At 35.6% G+C, this 24,006-nt stretch overlaps 1 protein-coding gene across 1 annotated transcript in view; it reads right to left on the bottom strand.

Annotated features, from left to right (window-relative positions):
- The window catches only part of USH2A (usherin), a 372,150-nt gene that overhangs the window by 171,635 nt on the left and 176,509 nt on the right, over positions 1-24,006 (bottom strand). Inside the window, exons 32-36 of the mRNA XM_058801041.1 lie at positions 15,884-16,043; positions 15,226-15,397; positions 10,982-11,129; positions 4,060-4,211; positions 172-334 (exon numbers count right to left, since the gene is read on the bottom strand). Of these exons, the coding sequence (XP_058657024.1) occupies positions 172-334; positions 4,060-4,211; positions 10,982-11,129; positions 15,226-15,397; positions 15,884-16,043 (795 nt within the window). The remainder of the gene's footprint in view (positions 1-171; positions 335-4,059; positions 4,212-10,981; positions 11,130-15,225; positions 15,398-15,883; positions 16,044-24,006) is intronic.

Raw genomic sequence — 24,006 nt, 5'->3', positions numbered from 1 at the left:
GTAAAGCACCATAAATCAAAGCAGCAGTTTTAAATAAAAATTGATAATTCTAAAATAATCAATGGCACAGGGAAAACCAAAAAAGTAGAAAAATTTAGTGCTAAAGAATTTTTTTTTAATAAATGGAATATCAATGTTATCATTAGACTTATTATGAAGGGAAAATTATACCTTGATCAGCATAGAACAGACCAGTGACAAGGACTGTGTAGGTCAGTTTTCCATTAGGTTTATTTGGGGCAAGCCATTTTAATTGAACTTCTTTGGACCCATCAACACTAGTAAATACATCAACCATTCCCTCAGGGGCAGCTTCCATGGTCCGAGCTTCTACCTGCAAATTCAACAGGAGATAGAATTTGGTGCCATAGTCACAGAGGAGGAATGAGAGATGCAAAGTTTAAGAAAAGGTATTTCTTAATTATGAAAAAGTAACTAACAGTGTCAGCATCCTAATTTTTAAGCATGTTGCTGTCCTTTCATCTACATTTGTTTGAAGCTGTTCAGCTACTAACCTTCTTTTAAGAGAGACTACTGTAAGGAACAGGAAACAAATATTGAAAAAGAATGAAAGATTATTTTTAAAATTATTTAATTACTTTTATATCCACCTCATGTGGATGTACAATCTCAGTGTAAGGAAAGGAAACAGCAACAGAAGACCACATAACTTTCTCTTTCTGCGTTTAAAAAGCAACTGCAAGGAACATGCATTTAAACACTGCAGTAAATTATTACAGACAAAATTTAACAGACAAAAATTCCTTTCTGGAATATTGGCTGCTCCCTAAATTAACTTTCACATTCACCTAATAAAATTAAGTTGCAATAAAAAGTAAATCTTTAAGAGAAAATAAAATATTAAAGAGCTGGATAATGAACTGAATATGAATGATTTCTCATAGAACTAAATAAATACTAAATATTACAGATATTTACTATTGAAATTTCACAACTTGTAGTAAAAATTCAGTGCTATGGAACAAAGTAATTTGTTATTATGTTATTTATGGCGACAATTTTGTTTCTGCTACATTATTTATTTGGTGTTTTCTAAGGTATAAGATGGTTTCACACCTCTGTAAGTGCCTCTCAGCTGCAGGTTCTTGGGAGTGTTAATAAATGCTATTTTTAATCTGCCACACCTGCTCTGTCATCTAAATAACCAAACATATTTTCTCTGTCCTTGAAACATGAATTTTGTACTTTTCAGATGTAAAGATTGGACAGCTTACTGTTTACAAGTGCCATGTGCATCAATACCTCCATACGTGCTTCTCTATTTATACACTTTCTTATATTGAAAGTAAGTGATAAGTTGCAGTAAAGCCAACAGGATAAAGCACATGCTTAAAGATAAACAAGTACTTCATAGATTATTGGATCACTGCCACATTGATTATTTGGGTTTTAGTCAAAAACATCCTTATGGAAGGACTTGACTAAACTGTGCTTTCTAAACAAAGTAATTTCCCATAAAGTGCTCCTAAATGCAGGTGCTCCAATCAGAAACATGAAAAATGTGAAGAAATTAATAATAATTATGTTTTTCTACTGAAAAAGATTTAAAAAAATCTTTAAATAATATAAATTTGTAGCAATCTGTATCATGTGCTAAACAGTTGCAGTAGCTGTATTATGTCTTCAGCTTTTTTTTTAAGATGTGCTATATAAACATATGGCACAGAAAACCTTTTTCACACTTATTTTTCTAAATATTATTTTACACCACCCCATGGTATTTTCAGACGTTTTTACTAATAACTTAATAAAAAAAGACTCTTGTATCATATAAGTGACACCAAAACATAGAAATCATAGAATAGGATAATAATATTGGGAAAAGTACAAGCATACATATTACTAAAACCCTGAAATTTAAATTTAATAGCAGTGGGTTGAGATGCGACATATTCAGTGTTGAACATTTCTACTTATTTATAAGACATTTACAAGAGGTAACACATCTCAAAACTAGCATAATTTGAGTTCTCTTCAATTTTTCCGAAGAATCTATTACAGGTTACACTTGCCCTAAATAAAAATTTTTTTCGTTCTTTAGGGACAAAGCATTCAAACAATTAGAACAGACAAAAGCACTATCTTGGGTGTAATAGGAAGAGATTAAAATGCAGCCTTTCTTAATTTACTTAACAATTTGCATCTCACTTAAAAATAAATCATAGTCACAGAAAAGAAGTCAAACAAGTACTACCTAACCTGAACAAAACCATGGTTTTGAAATAGGATAACAGCTAATGCTCTCATAATTAATTAAGATCTTCACAGCCACCTTCAGGAATATAAGGTGGACAAATTCCATATTTAGGGGAATGTCACATGATGTTCCCTGATCGATTAGGGCACATTAAGCACAAGATCAGCAACAAAAATAGCTGGAAGCATATCAGTTTACTGCTGGGAAATGTTTCCCATACTATTTAGAGCAGAAGCAAAACACTGGGTTTCTCTTTTTTTCTTCTTCTTTTTTTTTAGGTATTGGATTTACTCCGTAATTGACATGAAAATCTTTTTTTAAAAATCAAATGAAGATCCAGTGCTTTAACTTCCTGGCAGCACTTAGGTGAGCCTAAATCAAGATGTACTTCAATTTCTGTGATTTGAGATGGATCACTGGCTCTGGAAAAGTTTGTGGACTGATCATGGGATGCAGATGAGTATCAGCTACAGCAACCCCTTTGAATTGTTCCAAAAGTCAAATTACCAGTCTGTATTTCAGTGGAAATGTCAAAAAAGACTACTTAAAATATTTTTTAAACTGTAACTACTGGTGTTCTCTTCTATCCTTTTGATGCCTATTTGATAGGACAGTAGAACTGAAAACTTACATCTTTCATCTGTATGCAAAGTTTGGTAATGAGTTGTCTTAAGCATCACTACCAACACAAGGGATTAGGTTATTGCACATCAAGTACCTTAAAACAAGGTTTGCTTTTGGGGTATATGTGAAGTTGTAAAAAATGTACAAGAAAAACTGGCAAAAAGCCATTCAAGCTTTTAAGAATAAATATTCTTCAAAGTAGAGCAACCTACAAAATGTTTAATGGTTATAAAGTCTAGTTGTTTTCTGCAGAGAGAAAACATTACTGGCATTTGAATGAAAGCAATCTTGGAAATAAAATTGGAAATGTGACTAACAAATTACATCATAAAAATAAAGCCTGGAAGTTCTTTCCTGATAAAAAATAAATTGTGATAGAAAAAATAGAAAGAAAAACACAAAACCCTCCCAAACCTCTTTTTCCTTCCCTCTTTTTTTAAATCAAATTTAGAAGCCTAAAAATAAAGATGAATTAAACAAAAAGTTAAATCCCAGAATAAACACAGACCCCTTTCTCAGCTATGCTTGAAAACAAAACCAAGCACAGTAGACAGGATTCTAGTTATTCATCAGCTATACTTTGAAATCATACTAGATATATCAGTTCAGCTATATATCCAAAAACCTTTAACAAAATAAAAAAGCCTCAGGAGGTCTATTTTTCACAAATTTGTCAAATTTAATATTCCTGTATTCTCAAATCCTGAAAAAATGGGGTGTTACACAAGACTGCTAAAATCTGTCAAATATAATATTTTGATCACATATTTGCATTCAAAAGATTTACGAATTACCATATTTTCCTTGCTCCTGTTGCCACTTCTAGCTTCTGCAATTCTCAAATTAACTTTAGTCCTTTTGGTCCAGCAGCTAGAAATTTGCTCATTACTGGAACAGTAACTCTTTCTTTATATACATCCTTGTAAATCTGGTTAAAGCACACCTGCACCTTTCAAACATATTAACTCCATTTAATTTCAATAATGTGTGTTTCAGCCTCCGTTTTTGTCTTCCCTCACAGTACCTACGTTCTACTTTGGAATGGTGCCTAACAATGACCTATTGAATCTTTAGCAGCTCTTAAACAGGATTTTTTTTAAATGTCACATTTTGCCAGATGGGTTAGTACTGCCCAGAGTGAATCATCACCATTTACTCTGATATTCGCTGTCTTCTGACATTTATTACATTCCCAGAATGTAAATTAAGGTACTCACCAGTGGACCTAAAGCACAACCTTTTGCAGTACATGCCTGGACTCTGAAGGAATGCAGACTCCAAGGAGCAAGCCCATAAGCATAACAACTTAGCTGTGATGAATTCTGCAGCAGAACACCATCCATGTATAATCCATAGCTAGTAATAATACCTATAAAACAATGTGAGAGCACTTAGTAACCAAAACACTACAGAATTTAGAAGAAAAAAAATGCTACAGACACCAAGGCAGTAGTAGTAGTATTTCAAACTGTTTACAATTGAGCAGATATTGTTTAGCATGACTGGGCAGATAAAACTCAAAAAAAATATACTCTCCCATCTTTAACTATTGCAAACCTCACAAGTGCACTGCATCTCTTTAAACAATTTCACTATTCCAAAGATTACCCCTTAACAAACTTGCTTCTGAGTGGCTGCCAACACCACCTTGGAATGAGGGAAACTGAGATAATTCTGGTTTAGAGTACACTCTGCATATGGCTTTTCAAACAATACAAAAAACCATCTCACATCTTAACAGCTTCAGACTTAGAAACAAAATCTTCAAAATAATTGAAATGTAGAAGGACAGCTCAGTGCTATAACTACAATGAATCAGTAACAAATAATTTTGTCACACAAAACAGCTTTTTCATACTCATTCTTCATGACAATTACTTCAAATTTTCAGTGCTTTGCCAACAAACTACATACTTCATTAATTTGGGGTAGGAGTAGGGTGGTTGAAAAATTTTACCCACTTTTCTTAATGAAATGACAAAATAATAATGATTACTGTTTCCTTCTCAATATGCAGAAAAACTCCTGAAGTAAACTACTCCTTGCCTATTTAATCTACAGAAAGAAAACATCTTTGGAAACTCAAACATTAGCAAGATTTTTAGACAGAGGAAAGAATGGTCATTCTTGTACAACTGGCTATTACTAACTAAAGCTGCAAGTGATTGCTTATTGCATTTATAAGGAATTCTAAAACTGATCCTCCAAAGGTGCATTGTAGGATAACAAACCCTGCAGTGTTTTGAATTTAATGAACTAAAAACTTAGTTTTACAGATTTGCTTAGACTTTGGAAACTGAGCATGCAGAGCAGTACTTTTTCTCAGGGTTATTCTGCTATCTTTCTTACTTCTGAATAATCTCCCTTTTTAAAAGTTATTTCAGTGAGAAATCTTAAGCCAAATAATGCAAAGTTATAGGATTCATTTGAAGTGATTTTTAGTTCATAACCCTTCCATTATAAAAACAAAATCTATTGTAAAACTATAGCTCAGTTCACCATTCCTTCCCTTAAAAATTTTTAATTTAATTAATTAAAAAATTTAATTGAGGAAGATTCAATGTGAAATTGAAAAAAATATTTTCCCCTCCACAAAACAGAGAAGTGCATCATAAATAAAAGTGTACACACAACTGTTTCAGCTGAGCTTTGAAGAGTTCCACTTCAACAGATTTATATGCTAAAGATCTGGGTATGGTAAAGTGATTCACACACTCCAATTCCTTTCTCTTCTAGAAAAGTGAGAGGCTAAACTCAGCTCAGACAGCAGAGATGTGCAGGGGGAGGTCCTGGAAAATCTCACACTATCAATCTTACCACATTTGACAAGGTTTCTAAAGCAAAAATCCCTTGTCTTTCTGTGCCTAGTTGATTGTGAAGCAATAACATGAATGGTTGATATTTTTCCTGCAATAAATAAACAAGTCTTATATATGTGGGTATATACTTTAAGCTATTTTGTTCCTCTCAGAGGAAAAATGTGAATGCTGGCATTAAGGATGTGTTTTACAGGGAAAAAATGCCAAACACTGAGATAACTCTAAGCACCTACTATACCTGTTGCACTTACCCCTTTAAGGTACCATAGAATAGAATCTTAAAACCACCTGTGCTGGAAGGGACCAACAGGATAACCCCAAGAATCACACCATGTGCCTGAGAGCATTGTACAAACACTTCCTGAACTCTGTCAGGCTGGTGCTGTGACCGCTTCTCTGGGGAGCCTCTTCCAGTGGCCAAACACCCTCTGGGCAAGGAACCTTTTCCTATCTCCAACCTAAATCTCCTGAGACACCTTTATGCCGTTCCCTCGGGTCCTGTCACTGGTCACCAGAGAGCCCAGATCAGTGCCTAATAAATCACTATTAATTCATTTTAATACTTAGGGTAACAGCATGAATCATAGTCAGGTCACTTGGCATTAATGTTTTAGAGAGTTCCTAAAGCCACAGCACTGTGCAGCATCCCCACTTGAGGAGCAGTTTGTTGCTCAGCTCTGTGACCTTTTGTTAGTTCTCCCAGTACAGTCAGAGAACAATAGTCTCCAAAAATCTCATCCATTACCTCTTGTTTTTACTTCTGCCTTTGCCATGTAGGACACTGATGGAGAAAACTACAGTATGAAAAGAAAGGAAAAAAAGTACATTTCAGAAAAAAATGACCTAATAGTCCATTTTTGAGATATGAAGCCATTTTTCTAAATTAGGCAGTAACTATTTTCACGAGGGATGAGTAATTCTGCTTCCCTGTTTCACCGGTATAGGCTTCCAAAACATACAGAGAAAAAGTTTAAAGTTAGCCCAAAGTTAACAAACTTCCTGAGACTTGCTAGATACTGCTGAAGTTTGCCATGCATAAAATATTTAAGACCATAGGACATTTTTGTGATTTACAAGGCTTCCTGAGCAACACGTGGTCACTATGAAGAGATGCAGTTTCTTCATAGTTTTGAAGTCTAGGCAGCTAGGTCAAATCTTGATTTCACTGAAGACAAAATCTCTATCATCTATACTACAATTATGTTTCACCATTGAAAAGAAATCCAAGAATGCAAATTAAACTTTAACTGAAGTTATAAAATCTTCTTCTTGCTCCTTTCCCCTCTCTGGGTGAGACCATATAATGTGTCAATGATATTCAAGACACTAAAGAGGTTTTGAATCCAAAGTACTACAAGCACTTTACTCTTAAGTTGCAATCTACAGGTCAAATCTTAAGCAAACATACTTTCACCTATATCAATTTCACTGACTACAAACACCAGTCGTCTCTCATAAGCACAAGGATTTGCAAGAACAAGTACTGGCTTAGTTCACTGAATAATTTTATAAATCAGTTTTTACTATACCTACTATTTTCCATTAAAATTCCACATGGCCTTGGAAGATAGAATCCTGATTTAGACTTGGTTTTATCTATGACATGAACACAAAATGAAGTTTTTGAGGATTGATCAGCTAAGGAAAATTTTCAGTGGAAAATTTTCAAGGATTTTAAAATAGCAGATCTCAAACGATATGGATGTGCTCTGAAAATGAGATCATTGTTTATTAAGGCCACTAGAATAATGAAAGGTCAAAGCAGAATATCTGATGACACATGATTTCACAAGCCTCTCCCTACACTGCCTTCATCTAAATGGTCAATATTGCCTATACGACTATTACCAACATACATATGTGATACGTATGTGTAGAGTAGGAGAATCTGGGACATGTCCTATCAACCATTTTATTGCTGGATTGAAAATAAGACAAAATAAAACGTTGATATTTCAAATATATTCAACATGCCATCTTTCAAAATCTCTTTTGTACTTGATACATAAACTATATTTCCGAAGCAACTTTCAACAGAAAATTAGATGTATAATTTCCCATTTTTCCATTGAATATTTTTTCCCTCTATATAATGTAAATAAGCCTTAAATTCAATAAAAAACCATAGCCCCGAAGTTCAATATCTACAACTGGACAACACAGGCCTAGGTGTTCCTGTACCCCAAAGCTTGTTTCCCCTCATTGTGTCATCTTTAAGAAGAAGCCATGTAGGCTTTAATCCTTTTTGCCACCTCTGACCTCCAGGGTAGCATTTTAATTCTCCTTAATTTTTTTCTAATTCACAGCAACAGCTGGACCCCGTATATATCACTGGAGCATAGCAAAGTCTGTGCTGGCCAAGCCCCAGCCAGCCCACACACCCATTGGAAGCTGATAAGCCTCCTCAGCCCATGGAAATAAACTGTAGCATCTGTCAAGCAGGAGCAAACGAAAGGAGGCAGGAGAGAAAGGAATGGCCCCAGAGATCTAATAAGGAGATGACAATCTATGATATGCAAATCTTTGCAATTCTGAGGTTTCCACCTGAAACAAAGCCAAGTTCAGTATTTTTGAAAAGCACTGCTTAGCAGCCTGAAACACACCAAGTTTGATCCAACTCAGTTCAAAGCACGAAACAGTTTCTAAGCTTTTGGAAAAAAAAAAAAATAAAGAATGCACCAGTAGAATGCTGAAGAAAGAAAGTTTTAGGGAAAGTACCTAAGTACCTTCTGCTGGTCTTTCTCAAATTTTATTTTTCTCAACTGTGATATTTTTCAGTCTTTTACACAGTTTTAAAACACTGACACAGACATTATAGATGATATGGCGAAAAGGCAGCCCAAAAGATGTGCTGAGAACAAGCAAAACAAAGTCACTGAACAACGTGAACCATCCTGATTAAGCACTTGCTCAGTCAAAACTTTTAGAGCTTATTTGCTGTTGAGTTTTTTAAAAATTCTTTTCAAGAAAATGGAGAAAGGATGGAAATATAAAATTGAAGAATGAGAAAATATGTTATTAGATAAATCACAGAATCATTTAGGTTGGAAAAGACCTTGAAGATCATTGAGTCCATATAACTGGTAACCCAGCACTGCTAAATCCACCCCTAAACCATGTCCCAAAGTCCCACATCTTTGCATCTTCTAAATACCTTCAGGGATGGTGACTCAACTGCTTCCCTGGGCAGCCTGTTCCAATGCTTGGGAACCCTTTTCATGAAGGAATTTTTCCTTATACACAATCTGAACCTCTGTGGTATGACTTGAGGCCATTTCCTCTTGTGCTATTGCTTGTTCCTTGGGAGAAGAGACTGACCCCCACCTGGCTACACCCTCCTTTCAGGCAGCTGTAGAGAGAGATAACATCTCACCCCAGCCTCCTTTTCTCCAGGCTGAACACCCCCAGCTCCCTCAGCTGCCCGTCATCTGACTTGCACTCCAGCATCTTTCCCAACCCCGTTACCCTTCTCTGGACTCAGCCTAGCACCTCAATGTCTTTTTTTATAGTGAGAGGTCTGGAACTAAGGACAGGATTGGAGGTGTGGCCTCACCAGTGCTGAGTACAGGAGAACAATCACCACCCTGGTCCTGCTGGCCACACCAGTGATGATCCAGGCCAGGATGCCATTGGCTTTCTTGGCCACCTGGGCACACACTGGCTCTTGCAGCTCAGCCACTGCTGACCAGCACCCCCAGGTGTTTTTCCCCTCAGCAGCTTCCCAGCCTGCGGCACTGCCTGGTGTTGTTGTGACCCAAGGGCAGCACCCAGGCTGGGCCTTGTTGAACCTCACACCATTGGCCTCAGCCCACTGATCCAGCCTGTCCAAGTCCCTCTGCAGAGCCTTCCTGCTCTGCACTCCCACCCAATTTGGAAACATCTGCAAACTTGCTGAGGGTGCACCAACATCCTCAGCAGTTCCCTAGCAAGGTGTTTATTGTAGTTAAAAGGAGAGCCAAGCTGTACACTGTAAATGCTGTATTAACAAGCTACAATACCCAAATTCAGTTATGCATCCTGGCTATTAGTTCTTTTAAAGGAAGCTTCTAAAATTTATTTCTTAAACTCTAGATCTTTATTGTGTGCTGCTGATATGCATGTATAAATATGTATATGGACATATATATTTATATTTCCTTGATTAGTTAAAGCACTCTCTAAATGGTTTGGATTTTTTTCCACAATGCAAGGATAACAAGATCAGGCCCTGAAACTAACTACAAATAAAAGGTCCTATTTCAGGGAAAATTATTCAGACTTTAGCACTAAGCCACATACATGACCATCCTCACCATTTCCTCCCATCCCTTACCCTTCCCCTTTCTCCTGCCTCCTTGCCTTTGTTACACATGCTGATGAGATTTTAGAAACAGAGTTAGAAAGTTTCTAAGGGACTAGGAAGCAAAATCTTCCACAATGACTTCCAAAGAACCATAAATTATCAAATACATTATTTAACAGGTGACATATTCTTATTTCTTTCTAAATTTAATGTAAGACCTTACAGAACACAATCACCACTTCTGGGGGAATCATTTAAAATGTCTTTAGTGAAGTTGAACAAGTAGGATGTGCTTTATCACAACTGAATGTGGGAAAAAAACTTGCCGGAAAAATGAAATTTATGTGAAACCATTGGGAGAAATAATTCTATATATTGAAATAATATCATAAGCCAATAAAGAAAAACATTTCTGATATTTCAAATTTAGTGATTCCTACATAGCATCACTCTGATTTTATTATCATGCATGTAGCAGTGATTTAAACTGCTAAAATCAGACCAAATTCCAAGGTAAATGATACCGTGCAACCCCACTAGAAAAGTAACATTTGTCCAGAAGTTTTACACACGGACATTTCAAAATGGAAAACATTTCTAAACAAAAGAAAATATATTGTTTAACTTTCACAGCCATAGAAAAATACAACTATATGATGAGCATGCAGAACACAAATCTAATTATTATTACATATCAATTATTGTAAAAGAAATTAATGTTTTATTGGAGGGTGAAATAAACATCCTAGACCGATATTCTCCAAGAATGCCTGTTCCTCAGCTCAGTTGCCCTGGAAAACATTGAACAATGAGATGCAGTACACAAGAACTATCAAAAGGGAGCACTTTTGAGCCACTGAAAGAGTACGTTGGGCTGAAAACCACAATCTCCCAGCTGCAGACAATGATACTATCTCAGGTATTTTATGTGCTAAAATGATCATTAAAAATTAAGCACCACATATAAGCTGCCATTTAGAATATTAATTTACCTTTACTAATCATCTTTTTAACTTGAGGCTAAAAGAGTTCACTTACCATTCGGATACTCAGGCTTAGTCCAGGAGATGTTAAAGGAGTCAGATGCATATGACTGGGCTTTTGGAGCAGGAACCCCTTCTGGTGTACTCTCATCTGTTATAGCTGTGCTGGCTTCGCTTACAGAACACCCACCTCCAGTGCAAGCCTTAAAATATTAATCAGAACAAATAAACACCTTTCAAGGTAGTAGCAATAATTTTAGCAATTTTTTTTTGCCTAAGTCTCATTATTCTTCCACATCTCAACTTAGTAAGCCTGTGATTTTCATGTAAGACCCTTTTCTTAGCATAGATTTGTTTACCTTTTTTCTTAAATAACAAGAGGATGTATAATAACTCATGATACTTAAGTTTTTAGGCATACTATAGCTAAAACATTCTTCTGTACTTCACAACAGCACTCAGAGCATGTGCACTTATAATAGTGAAAAACCACCCTATTATAAACCAGTGTGTATTAGTTGTTATTATTACATGTTTATGGAGAATAAAGTAATTTGTATTTAAGCTGCCAGAGAACAAAATGTTAACCACACAATTTTTGTATTTTGTTTGGGATATGAAATAATACAATGTGCAGGCAAAACTGCATATCACTCTATATAACAGCCTTTTAAAGTTTTACATGTACACAGTTGTGGTTCATGTGATGCTTTGCCAATTATTTGCACTAATGCTGATGACAAGACTACACACATTAAAAAACATACAAATATATACATATGTATATATTGCTACTGGATTGAAACATCTTTGTGTTAGGTTATTGCTTATTTTTAGGGTTTTGTTTAATAATAAAATTAATAAAAACCCGAATTCAACAAATATTTACATTTGGACATACATAAAACTTATGGGTTTATTATCTGTTTTTCTAAGTTGTTCATGTACTAAAGTGGACAAGTAGATCATCAGCAAAGAATCTTCCTCTTCAGATCTCCAGGAACAAAATGTTTCTCTCAATCTGTTATATTTTATTTGAAAGGATTAGCTTCAGTTTCCCATTCCCCATTGCTTTTCAAATCAGAGAGCAAACACATTCCCTATGCTCTCCAAAACTGTATACTAACCCCAAGGGTAAAAAAAAGTATTGTTTGTAAATAAGAGGCTCTTTTATACATAAAGATTATTTTGATATCACTAGAAATTACATTCCCAATACAACTAAGGAATGACTCCATGTTCAGTCTGAACTACCAAGTAAAGATGATAGAATGCAATCTCAGTTTTGGGAACATCCAAAAAATGGCATTTACTCTAAACACGATAATGTTTATTAAATAACCCAAAACCCACCATCAGTTCAGATGGATGCTCAAGTAACTATTAGCATTTTGCTAAGTAAAATATTTCAGAAAGTTATCCTTCCAGGAGAAGCGGAGTAATCTTTGAATGATTCCACTTCCACTGGCTTCATAAAGAAGCCAAAAAGAGCAGTTCTGGAAGGCCTCTTTTTCATTTATTCCTTACTGACTAACTAATTAATTTCCACCAGGCCTACTTCAGCAGCGGAGAGTGTTTCATTTAAGGGCTTGGTAACAGCGGCCTTTCCATTAATTTATTTCTTGAATTTCACACAGCTCAATTTTTGAATCTCTGAAATTTGCTGGGACATGAAGTTTCTGGTTCTTCTAATGAAAATCAGCAAAAGAGAGCTCATCTGCATTTTAGGTAGGGGGATTTTAGATTAGTGTATCCAAATGGACTGGACATCTGGCTATCACATCCAGTGATTCTCAAAACCATGAAAATCTCCACCCAGATTGAGTTCCCATTTTGTCACTCTGAGAAACAGATTTCAGGTGAAATTTGCAAAAATAGTGCAGGAACTGGACAGCCAAAGGACAGATGCAAAGCACATTCAATGACACCACACAGCAACACTCCCCCCAGGACCTGAGCCAGCTTACTCACCCTGCAGCATCCTGAGGAGATATTGGCTTAACAGTCCAATCACAAAAGCACTTCAGTCACAAAGAAGAGTGACACCCTGGCTACTAAAGGCAACCTTCCAACTTTCCATTTGCTTTCAGACTGGCCTGGCTCTCACTCACCCAGCTTAGAGCATGAACAGAACAAAAGCAAGTTCCTTTGCACTAATCCATGGAGACATGACCCTATGTCTTCTTGGCTGACTTTTAGGAAAGAAGCATTAATTTGCTTACAAAACCTGTTGTACTCATTTATGAATAAAATTGCTGCATATTAAATGGCAGTAATCAATTCTGAAAACTGGTAACACCATGCAAAAATAGATATTTTCTACCTCTCTTGGTAGCAACATTAACCTTTCATAAAAAAGTTAAAGGCAACAGCCTGTGAGGTGTTGAAAGTTCCGCTTGTGAAGCTCCTGCTTCCACTGGTCAAGATGCAATTTTTGATAACTCAACACAGAAACCAAAACCAATTTTTGAGTAGATACAAACCAAAGTTAATAGTAACTGTCAAACAAGGAAAAGGTTCTAACTGATAGAAATATTTCATTCTAACAAAAAAAAAAGAGGAACAATTTAGTTACATCTTTCACTGTTGATGATTGTTTGGGGTATTTTTATTCTTAAGTTTTATTGAAATTCAGTTAAATAATATATGAAATGCTAAATAACTAAATTTTTTCCAGGTGTGTATGCTTGATTTGAATTTTTTTGTGGATTTGGTTTTTGTTGGGGTTATTTTATATTCAGAGTTTTTTCCTTTCATAAACAAGTAACATTTGGCCATGTTTAATCTTCATAACTTGTAAGCCTGTAATAGTACATTTCTCTCAAACCAGTCTAAATAGTTCTGTATATGATGGACCCAAATGTTTTAAGAAAGCTATTGCACCTCAAAGATATTGAACATTTCGTGCACTTTTATCATTTTCAAAGCTGCAAGGACATTTAGATCTTCTAACTCACCTATCAGAGACTACTGCATTTTATCCAGGTAAATCTGGTTATCTTTGTCACTAGAAGAAATTATCTTTTGCTACTTTCTGATTAAATGCAAATATTAAGGAGGATTAAAAATTTACAAAGGACTGAAAAATAAAATATAGAGAAGAAATGGTTCCTAAAAATTTATTTGGTAACATCTAGGAAATCTGTGCACGCTGATGAAGCAAAGCCAAGATGCACACAACACCTCCTCCCGTATCCCAAGGCAGAGACACCAAAAGCATTCCCAGGTGCTCTCTGGACTGTAGCTGTTAATTCTTCCCTGATGCTCTTTCCTTGTGCCCCCATGCACAGAAACTGGGCAGGAGCAGAGAAAAAGCTGTGGCACAGTGAGGGACAGCACAAATTCTTTTGTAAAGAATAAATAAAAAAACAAGGCATAAAATGCTTGTTGAAGTACTGCCTTAGTTTTGGACATGGTGCTATTATATATGCTAAGCAATTTACTATGCTGAAATATCTAGGCACAAATGAATTAATTTCAACATGAATCTAAGCTTTAATTAGACTGAATATCCTTGGTTTTTTTTCAGGTTCAAGTCAGATCCTTATCATTACCTGAAGGTAGATTATTTTTTGTAGTATAATATTTAGAACATTCAAGAGCATGTTAAGAAAAAATGAATGCATATCTAGTCTACATAAATGTAAATTTATTCATAATCAAGAGCAGAATATTTTTCTATGGCATTTATCAAAGCAAATATCCTTATATAGGTATTGTTATAAAATGAACAATGTGCTCAAAACAAGGGACAATCTTCTCCTTTTATCCACATATTTTCCTGTTTTGTTAGTGAAGAAGCTGCTCTATTTCATCACAAAATAAAACCAATGATAAAGAAATGCAATGAAAACACTAATGTCTTTTAAAATGTTTTGAATACACAAACTGCTGCTCTACACTGAACTCTGCTTCTCTGCTATTTCCTTCTACATACAGAAGGAAAGGATGAAAGAACAAATTATACAGTACAAAATGTGAAAGGTTGACACTTTTAAAAACCTTCAATGTTTTCTTGCAAGTTGGGTCCAAGGAAATTTTTTTAAAGCATTTCATATATTTCTGCTCAATTCTTTATTAGTTATCCAACTTATCCTTGAAGAAAACCTGTATTTAAATTACATACACATTTTTGTGAATCTGTTTTGAAACAAAAAAACCTACTTTGCTCACCCACCTTAGCTTCAAAACAAAGAGGTTAAACAAAGTGGACACAAGAACCATTAAATATTAAGATGCTAACAAAGTCAGAATCATTTTCACCATTTTACACCTCTACTACACATCTTTAAAACTTACAGCTAGTTTTATGAGGTATTCAGTACCCGGGAAAAGCTGCGGAATAGTAAAATCCAGAAAAAGTTCTGTGCTGTTATAGATTACATTCCACTTTGTAAAATTCTGCTCATTGGTGGCCATATAAATTATATAGCAATCTAGGATTCCATTTACTTCTACTGGTTCTTTCCATCTGCAAATAGAAGCAAAATATGATTATGACCAGACCAAATAAAGATTCAGACCATGCTGAAAAATGTAAGGCTTTGTTTAGAGGACTTCATGGAGTCTATTTTGAGAATCTGAAAACCCAGTTGTGCAATCATAAAAATAAATCTAAGCCATACCTCTAATGCAGTATTTGTACTCAGCAGATAAATGATTACACACAAAGCAGGGGCTACAAAAGGGGCATAACACCAGAACATTTCCTGCACTGAAGTTTGCAGAGGCTATGCCCATATGTAGGTTATACTGATTGCGTAAAGACAAAATGGAAATTAAGTTGGCAAGTGATAATCAGAAGGTTCACAGAACCACTAAACTAATCACTTCTATGCATTTAATCATAATAAATTTAATTTTATGTCACAAACCCTTCCCCTGATTGAACTCACTGGAATTCTTGAATAAACTGATGCACTATTGTGTTGTTGGGAAAGAAGAAATCCTTACTTACTGTACATGTATTGTTCTAGAATCCAAAACTGTCAGGACCGGGGCATCTACGTGAGATGGTGGCAGCTGTGCTGTAAACAAGGTGACCTGGGAACTGTTTGTACAGCCAGCAAGCGTGCAGGCAGTGAGCAGGAACTGGTGTGGTGTGAAAACTGCCAAATCTAGGGCAAGAAAAGAATAGGAATTTATGTGGTGTATTCATTTTAACTTGTTTTCCTATAGTTTTCAGACTCTAGTGAGTTTGGAAAATCAAGAGGAAAGGGGACCTGTGTGTCTTAAAAGTTTCGGGTTTGCCCCAGAAGAATAGGTACTGGTTCTTTAGTAGTAGACAGCTGCAAATTTTGACTACCCATAGATCTGTGGGGTGTGCTTTGGCTGAGATAACCCCACTGTACTTCATTTACCCCAGAATGTACACCAACCAAGCCAAAAAAACAAAAGAGAAATGAGATTTTCAGGTGCTACATACTACATCAATGTGCTACAGTGGCAAATGAACACATTTGAAATTATTAAATCAAATCAAATTAAATTAATGGAAAAACAAGTACAGGTTCTTTAACACAGCTGCATTATATATATTTTTAAGATGTGCTGTATGAAACAAGAATGACAAGCATCAATACATACAATTCACTCCTTGCAGACTTCCCTACAAGCACGAACACAAAGGAAGCTCAGAGTTGTCACTACTCATACTGATCCATTCTGTCTTTGCCTGTTCGTCTTCAGCTGCATGAACACCAAACACTCATAAAATATATTTCAGTAAAGACAACCCATCTAATGCTATAGGAAAACAACTGCTCAATGGGTATTAATTTTGAAGCTATATTGAGTTTCAATTACTGCAGAAAATGGTGAATAAAATGTATAATTTTTGTTGAATAAATATTCTAAAAGTTAATATATTCTTCCCTATATTAATAAAGGAATGTTTAATAGAAAAATTATAGCATGAAAGTAATGCAGACATAATTTTCTAGCATTTTCTGATCTCTTTTTTTATTAAAATACATTTCTTAGACTTAAACAAGCAAATTTTCCTTTTAAGAAGGAATTTACAGTTGAGGTTTTGGCAACAGCATAAGATATACAGGTAAAGTGTTTGTTCAATAGACACAAATTTTCAATATGTCAGAAAAGTTATGTGTTTTTGTAAGACATAATAAAAAGTAGCGTTTTCAGAACCCAAAAGTATTGAACTATATTTTTTACAACATATCTCTGAGCACAAATTTAAAAATTCTGGTTGGATGACAAAGACGCCATCAAAGCAGAAATGTTATAGACCCAACTTCTCTCTCACTAGTTTTCCCCTCATATAACACCTTCAGTCCCTGCAGGAATGAAATTTCTTCTGATTTGCTCCACTCTGCATAAGAAGACAATGAACTTGTGCATTTTTATTGAAAATACTGTAACACTCATTGGTATTGTTCTATGGAGCACATGGCAGAGTGTGAGTTAAAAAAAAAAAATGCAGCAGCTAAAAAAAAAAAAATCATCAAGTGAATGCCTTTAACAGTGACATGTTTAATCAACATAATGGGACTGATTCTACCAGGGTTAAGCAGTGCTTAAGTCAGTGAGAGGGGGAAAGCACACTCCAGAGCAGGTGCTCAGGCTGGCTCAGCACACAGGGAAACTTCATGTACTGCACTGCCTCCCTTACACCTTCCTGGGTCCCTTATTCCCTGCAGCTGCCATAAGAGAAGCCACAAAAGTGCAGATGGAGCTCAAAGTCTGTGACACAAGTATTACATATTTCATGTTGTGGGTGGGCAAACAAGTGACCAGAAGGATTTTACTTTCAGCAATCCTAAAATGAATAGATGAAAGCTAATCATGGAACCTGTATAATTCATAACCTCCTAGATACTGATTATGCTTTCTTCTCTCAAAGTTGAAAGTACACGGTAGGGTTTCACCAAGAAGAGTGAGTATAAACCAAGGAAAGGGAAAACAAACGTTGATTTCTCCTTTTCCATGTGTTTTTGGTGGATCACTCTTTTCCTTGTCAGTGCAGGGTTTGATGCAGACTGTAGCTGATGAGACTACTGCCAGGCCTATGTTTGTGGAAATAGCTTGTGTAATTTGAAGAGGGAAGAAATTTTTCAAGGATTCAGAGAATGGAAGATGGGAAAATGTTGTATTTCCCTCCCTGATAAAAACAATTGAGTATAAGTTACCTTGTGTGTCTCAGTACCAAGAATGGAAAAAGCAAGAAGAAAAGACAGGGAAACATGTAAAGTTTAAAAAAAAAAAAAAAAAAGGCAAGGAATGGAAACACAGTACATATGAGCACAGAGATCATTTGAGATCAGATGATAAAAATACTGGAAGTGGAGGAAAGGATAGGAGAGTTTAAAAATAGTTGAAAAATAAAATATGTTTAAAAAGCAGTATGTCACCAGATTCAAAGAAAATCTTTATTCCTCATCTTGATTTACTAACACCAAAGTATTTTGACTACTAAATAGAAAGTTTCAATGGAATCTCAAAGATTTAGGTAGGATAAAGGCTAAAAATAAAAATTTCGTTTGTGTAAGCAGGAGAAAAAAACAAAGAAATTCAAGGCTTAGCAATGTCATTCAAGGTAGGAGCTTTGCCATCATTAAAATCTCTCCATAGACTTCAAAGTTTGGATGAGCCAGCAAATATAGGGAAGGCAGTATTTCTAAGAGGTTAGAAGCAGAAAATGACAAACTGAACAATAAAAATCATATTACATCATAATCACTGCAATTACTCATCACAACCTAATTTGGGATATATTTTCCTTTTTCAAGTTCAAAGTATTTCATAATGGATCACTGGATTCAAACAGCTATGGATACACACGTGAATTTGAAAGAGGGAGGAGGTTCTTAAAACTACAAAGCCACTGTTTGTCAAGGTCCTCTAGCAACAATGCCTTGCTTTCCATTTGCTTGATTGCATGATTTGCATAAGATCAAATGTAGGCAATTGTGGACATGAAAAACAGATCGCTCTCAAATACATTAGAAACAGATCCACAAGCATTATGTGGAAATGTGTTACAAGAAAATGCACCCCAGTGCACAGAAAACTCAGTGACTAATGTCAAACAAAGTACAATTTACAATATAGGGAGGGAATTATACATTATTTTACAATTGATTTCATGCTGTTGCTGGATGAATTTCATTGATCTCAATTTACAAGACAAACCCAGTAAGGACACAATTTACTCCATTTAAACCTACAGCAAAACCTGAAATTGTTTTCTTACAAATTCGCTTGATCAGGTTATATTCCAATCTGTCCTGTAATTCCAGTTCCCTGATTTTAATTTAAAGATTAAATGTTTCTTATTTCAATATTCCAATAACTACTCACTGAAAACACTTATTTCTTACAAATATAAAGCTAAGCTTAGAAATTACAGAACTCAACTGATGGAAAAAACCCTTAATTCAGGATTTGGTCCTGTTCTCATCTCTAGACCCAGAAGAGTGAAAAGCACAAAAAGAGAAATAAAAAGATCGTTTTTTGAGGGTACAGGATTCCCTCAAGTCATCATATTAAAGTAAAAGGTAGACAGAAAAATAATTCTGCATTTTTCGTGCTAAAACAGAACAAAGGAAGAAAACTAAAATAAAATCCCACATATCTGTTTTAAATCCATATACTCACTTTCCAAAAGAAAAAGGTGGAGCAGAGGGAGAGGAAGGATCAACCTGCCTTTTCATCTCTCTGACCTCAGAGGCAACACAAAAAAAACTAAATAATTTTCTAACCCACATATCAGCAAGAGAATTGTGAGCTGTAGTGACTATCATTAAAATCAATATTTGCATATCACTACAATTATTAGTTATGTGGGGTGGTTGGAATTTCCCACACTAACCAACTATAGTGGTTGGTATCCCTCCAGTTTCTAATAACCACCTGCATAAGTCCTGAGAGCACAATCAATGCATGAGGCAGAAAGAATAAAGAATGACCCTGTTTGCATGCACAATAAGAACACTCACTTGCTTTGATCAAATTTAATGGGTAGTCATTGAAAGATAATATACAACACTACAGTGCCACTTTCAGCACAGAATTTGAGAGAAGTTACTAAAAAAAGTACAAAAACATAATTAGTACAGTCAAAAAAACCAAAACCAAAAACCCAACCAAAACTGAAGATATAACAAAACATGCTTTCCCATTTCATTGTCAGAATACATCCCAGGTCAAAAATAACAGAGTAGTAATAGCTGCAATATTTTATTTTATCTGTAACTATCTTAACACTCTTATTATATTCAGATTTACTGCAAAAGAGCCACACACTCTTCTTGTTCCCCTCTTCCTCCCTATTTCCATTCTCTCTGGTTTCAGGCAGCTCCTGTAAGGACCAGAAATGACAACGTCCTGTCTTGGTAAGCACTCATCTGACTTGGGCAAGGAATCTCATATGCTTTCTCAGGAAAATAATTGACACAATAGTTATCTCATTGCTATATTCAAAGGAAAATGACCCAACAAAATTGTAGCAAGGGATTGTTAGCAGCACAACAACAAAAACCTGCTGAGAGAGTTTCCAAATGAAAAACTTCCAAAGAATTCCAATCACCACGTCGTTTATGTAGGTACACTATACAAACACTTCAGCTCATTACTCATCCCCTTACTCTGTTTTTTCATCTTCTTTCTCACAATCTATTATATTAACTCATAGTAACTTAATATCTAATTAGAAGATAAACTCCTTGGGACTGTGAATCTTTACCACCAAATACAACCATGTCCCCTTCTGATTTCCACCAAAAAATCCCAAACATTTAATTTATATGCTAAGTGTCAAGATTGCACCATCAGGCCTGCTCCAACAGACATCACTAGCACTTCTCTGCCTTCCACCATTTCCTGAAAGCAAGCAACAACTCATATTCAACTTTTAGTACAGAATATTCTGCTCTCTTTATTTATAAAGCACCAATCACTTAATTATATTGACTCTCAAAGAGCCATCACTAATGTACAACTTTCTCTGGAAGGGTATTATACTAGTGCTGCAGCTTTTCATAGATTTGCAAACCCCACCCCACACTGCACTTACTTAAAAATATTTCAGGAAAAAAAATATGCCACAAATGAAGTACCCTTAGGTACTTCAGGCAACTCAATCAAGACAAAAAGTGCTCATGTACCAAATTGTGTAAATTAGCAATAGATGGCTTTCCACACGTGCAACTGGCCCTTTAACTGAAAAAAACATCTATCTTCCAAGACAGCAGCAAATTCTAACATATTAATTAATAACTAAGAATGCTTATGTGATTCGGTAATGTTGAGAGTGACAAAATTTAAATAATTTTGTGAAGTCATTAAACACAAGTGCAAGTCATAAAAAGCAACAAATAAACCCAGGATCACAAATAACTCTTTCCAGGAAGCACCATAAGCTGTTAGTCTGCACCAAGAACAACAGCAAAGACTTTGACATAATGGCACATGGACAAAATAACTTGGCTTCCAGCTGGCCAACAAATGCTGATGTGTTTTAGAAACTACTTGTTCAGCAGTAAATATCTCCAGTTTTCCAAATTACTTATAAAGGAATAAATTCTTTACTGAGAGAGTAGTGAGACACTGGAACTGGTTTTCCAGAGAAGTTGTGGACACCCCGATCCTGAAGCACTCAAAGGCCAGGCTGGACAGAGCTGTGAGCAACTTAGTCCAGTGAAAGGTGACCCTGTCCACAGCAGGTCCCTTCCAACCCAGGCTATTCTATGAAATTCTCATTCCTTTTGAGACTTAAGCACTTCAGAAGAATTCAGGGAACTTCCAGGTCCCATCTTGGGAAATAAAGAGCGTAGCACAAAACCATTTAACATATGGGAGCATGAAAACACAACAGTTATGTATTGGACTGTGTCGAAGAGTTCTATTCAAGAAGAAAAATCCTTTGGCACAAATGTGAAACAAAAGGATCTTTCATCATTTCAGTTTGCAATGATTTCAAGAAATTTCTAAAGATTTTACATGCTTGAAAATGGTTCCTCTTTTGGAAAAGGGACAGCTCCAAAGCACATTAAGGCTTTTAAAGATAATTATGTTTTAACAGAAAAGATTATCAAGTTTATTTGCCTTCACGTTTAGTAACAGTGTCTCTCGGTTATGCTCTTACACCCTTAATTGTTACACAGTAAAACTTTTTGCCTTTGATTGTCCCAAAGTCTCATACTTCTTTGACTCAAAATTCATTCCTCAAGAGTTAGGTTTCATCCTGACCAATTCACAAGACCACATAAACATCCATTCCTGATTAACGGATTTCACTGTTCCTTTTTATTTTAGTAAAACTATTTTAATTTTAACCTTCCTTAGCTAGGTACACATTTTTTATTTACACATTATTCCTATGCCTATTATTCATATCTCATTGTAAAAGCTGGAGAGCAAGGATTACAATCTTGTATTGTAAAGCCACATCCCTGAGATAGCTACTGTGGAAACATTTTCCAGGCTCTTCTTACTCCCCAGTTAGGACACACTAGCTTGAAATCCCAAACGTGCTCAGCTGAGGAAAGCTCAAATCCTGTGGAATGTCCCACACCACATGGTTTAGAAAAAACAGAAAGGACACATTTGAGAAGAACATTTAAACTTCTCTTCAGACTTTAGCACTTCTACCTAAATTGCTTTGTGATTCAAAGGATGTGTCATGTCACTGACCACAGAAGAATCACCATGCTCCTTGGAATCCTCCTTCCCATAACATCCCTGATATGTTTTCCTCTGACCCATGATCATTATTCACCATCAGAAAAATATGGAGGCATTTTGGAAGGTTTTTCAAAAGCTTCTCTTGCTGCCAAAATGACACAGAAACAGTCAGCCAATGCAAACATACAGCATCAAATGAACCTATTGAACTTCCAAGTTACTTCTTTGCTGACTAGAATTAAAACCATTCACTGTCTCCCTAGTTTACTTCAATTATAAAAGCTGGACAAAGAAAATGAGTTTGAAGGTCAGAGGGGGAAAAAACAGAAAGAAGACAAAGCATATTAATTTTTATCAGGCACGTAGAGAGAATTGTTGTCAATAACACTATTTTACTTTGATAGCCCTATTTTTCATTTCTTTAAACATAATAAGGAATGAAGATTTTAAAATTTAAATTAAAATTTCCATTCAATAATGCTTCCAATCCATTCACTGTATTTCTTATTCCACCTTAAATAGAGATGAGTTGCTAGTATAAATCATAAGAACCATAATGTCTCAGTCAATGTTTAGCCCAAAAAGTGAAAAAGGAAAAAAAGCGTGATTTGACCATTTTACCTCTCTATTACTTCAGCTTTATATTCACAACTGGAAAATATATTTGCAGTAGGCAAATACATTGCAAATTTGAAACTCAGATACCTGTGTCTATAAAAATGGAACTACTCTGGATTCACATTAGCATGACCAAAAACCCTTTGGCTCACCAGCAGAAGCACATCCTGTATTCCCAGGTAATTCCAATCTTGCTGCAGTGGGAGAAACAAAATTCAGATCTACCTAACATTTGGTGCTGAGATAATTGTATGAAGTGCCAGGCTGCCACTTTTAAAACCCACGGAAACGCACATGCAAACATGCCGCTGCGGCAAGTAAGATGTGGTTATATATGAATGCATGGTGAGAAACAGCAACTATTACTATCCATTTTGTATAAATCAATATTTCAGTCTCATCTGGAGCAGCATATATTACAGAGTGCAGGAATAAAGTCTGCGGGGCAAACAGCAGTGAGAGAGCGGAGACTTACAAACACTTTCTTAGGAAGAGGGGCTACAAAGAAACAACCTCAGAGAAGGAAACAAAGAAGACACACCAAAGAAGGGTATACAAGAGTAAGTGCTACATAGAAAAGCAATTAGGATGCTCTGTTCCCTTGAATTCCCTTTCAATAATAGAAGGGGGGTGGGTGGAGGAAGGGAAGAAAAAAGCTCTTGAAATAAATTCAGAAAGTGGAAATTTCAGAGACACTCACCCCACCTAAAATTGTGGCACAACGAGTACTGCTGACAAGATGATTCAAAGTTATCTTTATAAATCAAACTTGAGGGGAAAAACATTAAGTACCAATATAATATTTTTTAAATTACTTAG

The sequence above is a fragment of the Ammospiza caudacuta genome, chromosome 3 (genome assembly GCF_027887145.1).
Source record: "Ammospiza caudacuta isolate bAmmCau1 chromosome 3, bAmmCau1.pri, whole genome shotgun sequence".
NCBI classification, from domain to species: domain Eukaryota; kingdom Metazoa; phylum Chordata; class Aves; order Passeriformes; family Passerellidae; genus Ammospiza; species Ammospiza caudacuta.
Note: the sequence above shows the minus strand (reverse complement) of the source record. Positions and strands in the feature narration are given on the sequence as shown.